This window comes from Spodoptera frugiperda, chromosome 14, assembly GCF_023101765.2.
Source record: "Spodoptera frugiperda isolate SF20-4 chromosome 14, AGI-APGP_CSIRO_Sfru_2.0, whole genome shotgun sequence".
Lineage (NCBI taxonomy): Eukaryota > Metazoa > Arthropoda > Insecta > Lepidoptera > Noctuidae > Spodoptera > Spodoptera frugiperda.
The window spans coordinates 5,408,460-5,414,459 of record NC_064225.1 but is presented as its reverse complement, the minus strand read 5'-3'; the positions used below and the strand labels follow the sequence as shown (position 1 = coordinate 5,414,459).

General features: G+C 38.7%; 1 protein-coding gene across 1 annotated transcript in view; it reads right to left on the bottom strand.

The window, feature by feature from the left end:
• Positions 1-554: 554 nt before the first annotated feature.
• Positions 555-6,000, bottom strand: part of LOC118279238 (slit homolog 3 protein) — a 136,875-nt gene continuing 131,429 nt past the window's right edge. Inside the window, exons 15-18 of the mRNA XM_050698478.1 lie at positions 5,565-5,653; positions 5,043-5,103; positions 4,279-4,405; positions 555-1,257 (exon numbers count right to left, since the gene is read on the bottom strand). Coding sequence (XP_050554435.1) covers positions 1,176-1,257; positions 4,279-4,405; positions 5,043-5,103; positions 5,565-5,653 — 359 coding nt within the window. The 3' untranslated portion in view covers positions 555-1,175. The remainder of the gene's footprint in view (positions 1,258-4,278; positions 4,406-5,042; positions 5,104-5,564; positions 5,654-6,000) is intronic.

Below are 6,000 nucleotides of genomic sequence, written 5' to 3'. Positions count from 1 at the left end.
ATTATTGAAGTTGAAATGAAATTCTAAGGCTTACGTAACACTGATACGGGTACAATTATTTTGGTTATGTAACTAAACTGAGTGGAAATGTGCTCGGTATATGGCAATAAGCTCCCTTATTACATGGGACTTATAACACAAATGGTGAAAAGTGGGTGTACATTGTACAGTGGCATTATATTTGCCCCTCTGCCTACCCATTCGGGAATAAAAGGCATGACGAAATAAAAAAAAATAAACAGATTGTAAGCAGTATGTTCTGGTCCTGGTCGGATGGCGAGCTATCCTCGCGCCTAAGAACTAGACCCGTGCGTACGGCGCGTTGCGTTCCGCGCGCGCTTCAAAGAGCCATCAGTCCACCACAGAAAGGACCATATTAATTTCACAGCTTAGCTACGACATCTTCGTAGCATAGGTACATAGCACATCTCTGGAGGAAAAGCACCCTTAAAACTGCAATTTTCTCGCAGAACGACTACTGATAATTTTATTACATTGGCTAGTTAGAAACAATTTTAAAATAAGGTCAAAATGAAAATAAAACTTCGTTAAAATTAATTTGTTTAAAACGTAGTTTATTTAAATGAATAACAATTTACAAAAACCTGTACTCACATCACGAATATAAAAGTTCTATTACAAATACAGTTTATTTTGTTCAACTTCAACTCTAGGGTAAACCTATGAGCCTATCTATCTATATTTTTTTTTTATTTGTGGCAAGATCTTAATTGATTAATTTGTGCAGTCACTCACATACACACATCCTCACATAACAATATTTCAAACAAATTATACATGTACGGATTGTACGGGCCTTTCATACTTAAGGTACGACTGTGGTTCTTAAAGTAGTTTGTTAATATAGACTGTGTGTGTATTTAGTTTGAATGGTATAGAAAGGTAGGCGTCCATAGGCCCGCATCGTACGCATCGCACGCTTCACACGCAACGCATTTTAGTTTTACTCATACAACTGCGTCCATCGCATCGTACGGACCGCATCATCAGCAATGCTTACTTGCGATGCATACTGATGACGTCTTACGGCATACATACGATGCGTACGATGCGGGCCTGTGGACGCCTACCTTTCTATACCATTCAAACTAAATACACACACAGTCTATATTAACAAACTACTTTAAGAACCACAGTCTAAAAAGATTAGCTCATTAATCAGAATCTTCTTCTAAATCTTCTGGTCTGATACTTCTCTTGCCTCTTAATTCTGGTGGGTGCACCCAATCTGGACACCTGGTAAGAAAAAATATGGAAAATTTTAATATCTAATAGATTATTGGATATTAAACTGAATGAATTTTGATGCCTTTATTCTGGTCCTAAATGACAAAAAAATATTGCTTCTGGACAAAAAAAAAATCATATGCAAACAAACCTATCTACCACATTATCTTTCGTGATATTTATAACAATGTATAGGCATTGTTAGTAAGTTTGATGCATATGTATTAACATACAATGTATAAGCATTGTTATTTTGATACCTACATATATATTCAACAGCAACAGCAGGTGTTGAATACATAAATAACTGGTTAATATTTCATGAATGACGATGTTTATTAAACGACTTAAAACAGGAGGTTCTAGTTTCACCTGTGTGTATATGTTTGGTCGCGATTATCTCGGGATTAGCTGAACTGATTTCGATGCGGTTTTTAACATAGCATTTTTTTAACTTAGGAGAAGGTTTAAGAAATAAAAACCGACGTAAATAAATTAAGGTTACACGAGTTTAAACATGTGCAATGAAGTAGGTTTTATTATACGTAGTTACAAGCAGTATTTGAGGTTATATTCAATGAGATACCATCGAAACCGTTTTGGTTTTTACATTGTACTAGTGTGCACAGAAGTGTGACTGATTATGTGTAAATATTATAGCGTGAGTAATAAATATTCAGGTAAATACATTGTAATATATCAACAACTCGAGATAGACTCTCGAGATAGAATTTAAGTGTGGAAGAGCCATGCACGGCACGAATGTGCCAGCTCGACCGGAGTGATACCACGGCCTCACAGAAAACCGAAGTGAAACAACGCTTGCGTGTGTTTCGTTGTGTGAGTGAGGTTACCGGAGGCCCAATTCCCCCCTTCCCAATCCCCGATTCCCGACAACGACCCTTAAATTCCTAACTCCCAAAGGGCCGGCAACGCACTTGTGACGCCTCTGGTGTTTCGGGTGTCCAAGGGCGGCGGCGATTGCTCACCATCAGGTGATACGTCTGTTCATTTACAGTGTTTAATAAAAAAAATAGACTATTACTTTTATGGACCTTCACAGGAGAAGGTTTGCCATAATGGCTATGGTTCCCAGGCGGGTTGGAGATCGCAGTTTAAGGCATAGATTTTCAAAGAGCCTTCAAATCACCGCAGATAGAGCCCAGTAGGGCTGATGCCCTATTCCGAGCTGCGGTTTATCTAGCTAGTTACCGGGGCTGCTGCTCAAAGCAGGAGTAGGATCGGGGTGGTCTTTAATTAATTAGAGTCTGACACTCCCTCTCGCCTCACATTGTTGTGGCAGTCAGAAGCTTAAACATTCAAAAATCCAATATCAAAGAGTTTTTTCGCTTAGAAATCAATATTACGTACAATAGTGACTACTGACTACTACGCATTACACATATGTATAAACAAAACAGGTATCTACCGCAAACATCGCACAAAAACTCACGCAAATCTATTTTGACTATCAATGGTTCGTAATTTTTTGTTTGCTATACTAAAGGTGAGTATAGAACAACGAGCCACTCCGTGACATGTTCTAGTGTATCATCCTTTTACGAACTAAAATGCTTTAGAAACTTTTTTATGAAGTAATCTGGTAAACGAGCAGACGGATCACCTGATGGTAAGCAATCGCCGCCGCCCATGGACACCTGAAACACCAGAGGCGTTACAAGTACGTTGGCGGCTTTTTGGGGGTTAGGAATTTAAGGGTTGTTGGGGAATCGGGGATTGGGAAGATTAGAAAGGGGGCAATTGGGCCTCCGGTAACCGCATTCACACAACGAAACACAACGCAAGCGTTGGTTTACGTCGGTTTTCTGTGAGGCCGTGGTATCACTAAGGTTGAGCGGCCCATTCGTGGCGAAGCATGGCTCTGCCTTTGCGTATATTGTACCATTCGTAAGAACGTTACAGTCTGTCAGTCAGACATATGTTGTAGTCTATACTCACCTCAATATAGGTATACATACTAGCAACATACTGTTACTGCCGCTATACCAATATTGCCACAACAAATAAGTAAACATTGATCTTTTGGTCCGCCTTATGTATATTCAAACTGAATATAAATATTTGTATTCACTAATAATGTTCTTAGCTAATGCATACGTTACATATTAAGTAGGACTTTTGTAGTATTTTCATATTTGTTTTTAAGAAATAGGTTCGGATTTACTAGAGTTTTATTATTTACTTTTATTAGTATGTTATGTAATTCATTCATTATGATAATGTTAGTTTCTAGATGTTTCTTTATATAGGGTTATAACAGGGTATTTTGACCAAATTAGTGACACAAAACAAAATTTGATAAGAAATTACTTGTTATTTTAAAACGAATGTTATTTCTGTCAGTATTAGTTTAAATAAATGTTTATTGATGTATTGTCAAATGATGAAAATTAAAAAAAAATCAGACCAGTATTTTTTAATTTTGTGATGTTTTTGTAGTTCGGGAATTTTGGATCAAAACCTAAAATGTGGAATATCTCAGAAAATAGCCAATTTCGGACCAGGAACCTCAGGACTAATTTTGTCGGAAATTAGTTGTATTCTCACCTCCCGAAATGAATATGTCGAATTCAAAGTCCTGTATATTTTGTTTAGTTGCGTTGTTTCTAGTGCTAACATGATTTCTTGTCCATCTTATTTTTATATAATAAATTATCAGCATCAGAATTAAGTCTTTGACTGCCAATAGAAAACTGTTGGAAACAAATCCTCCGCTAACGTCGGTCACCGGTGACCACCACGGCGTTCAATGTGTCAATGACCTATCTATACTTAATACTTATACTTATATAATATTATAAAGCTGAAGAGTTTGTTTGTTTGATTGTTTGTTTGACCGCGCTAATCTCCAGAACTACTGGTCCGATTTGAATAATTCTTTTTGTGTTGAATAGTGCATTCATCGAAGAAGGCTATAGGCTTTAAAACATCATGCTATGACCAATAAGAGTCGAGCAGAGCGAGTGAAACCGCGCGGAATTAGCTAGTAATCTATAAAATAAGTCTTACTTTTCAATATCAGGCAACGATTGCCCCTTGCACCTGGCTGCCCATTTCGTCCAGTACTTGAATCCTTCCTGTTCGAACACCTGCAATGCGCAGACACTATCGTCCATTATGTTTTCATCTCGTAGAGCTGGAAAAGAAGGAGTTTTTTTTTAATTCTTTTTTTTAAATATGTTGCCACACATTAGGATTTTCTCCTGTGTCGTGGGTGCGTTTACAAACATACAAGTTCACATACACATGACACCCAGACCCAAAACAATAATTTGTGGATCACACAAAGAGTTGCTCGGTGCAGGAATCGAACCCGCTACCCGTTGTGCGACAGTCAGTTGCCCAGCCACCGCACCAATCGTGCAGTCTAATTCATTTCATTCAGTCATTAGATTCAGAAATAATTACAGCTGAATGTTTTAGTGTTTTTTATAGTTTATGCCATGCTTCGGCATGAATGGGCCGGCTCGACCGGAGTGTGACCATGGCCTCACAGAAAACCGACGTGAAACAACGCTTGCGTTGTGTGATAATGTTTCTAATCTTCCCACTCCCCGATTCCCCAACAACCCTTCAATTCTTAGCCCTTAAAAGGCCAGCAACGTATTGTAACCTCTCTAGTATTTCGGGTGTCCATGGGTGGCGCCGATTGCTTACCATTAGGTGATCCAACTGCTCGTTTACCGGCTTATACCATAAAAAGTACAATCACGTACCTCTTGCCCACATTTTAAAAAGTAACAACTATTTTTATTAGTTAGTGAGGACTTTACCTTCGCAAGCAATGTTGCACTTCCCACCTTTACTGCCTTCTTTGCACCATTCCTTTCCTATCTGCAATTATAATGAGAACACGTTACCAAAACTAGTTTTGCATATCACCCACTTTAATTCCTAATACAGTAACAAGTGCAGATACTAAGAATATTATTCTAAAAACATACGAGTATAACCACGAATGCGACTACTAATATTGAAAAATCGGATACGTGAATTTGCATCTAAGCATATAAGTACATTTATTGAGAATACGGAATTAAAATATGAATACTACAGATTTTTCTTCTTATCGTCCGCGCTCTCTCTCTCTCTTTCTCTCTCACCCCCCCCCCTCCACCCTTCTCTCTCTTTCTCTCTCACCCCCCCTCCACCCTTCTCTCTCTTTCTCTCTCACACACCCCCTCCACCCTTCTCTCTCTTTCTCTCTCACCCCTCCCCCCTTCTCTTCTCTCTCTCTCCCTCTCTCTCTATCTATCTCTCTCTCTATTTCACATAAAATGTCAAGAGTTACTCACTTGGAACAATCCATAGTACTGTCTTCTAGGACTCTTTACGGTTAAAGCTGAAGTGTTTCTCCCACTCTCCTGTTCTATTAGGCATACCCCTGGAAAATAAAGACAGTAAATTACTTAATAAGAACCCTATTTGATAAATTCTCTTCTATAACTTCTATATCTTCTATATCAGTTCTTGTTTGGTCTACTGAATCCTATTGAAAAGGACTTTTTTTAAGGGGGGAAAATCATCCAATGACTTCTCCCGCCCTGGGTGAGGCGGGAGGGAGTGTCAGACTTTTACTGACTAAAAACCACCCCGTTCCTTCTCCTGCTTTGAGCCGGAGCCCCGGAGACTAGAATTACGATCTAAAAGGTCTTGAGGTTGGTTTTCTGATCATACAAAATGTGTATCACTATGGTTTCGATTCGGATTCGGATTGATGACGAAGTTGTA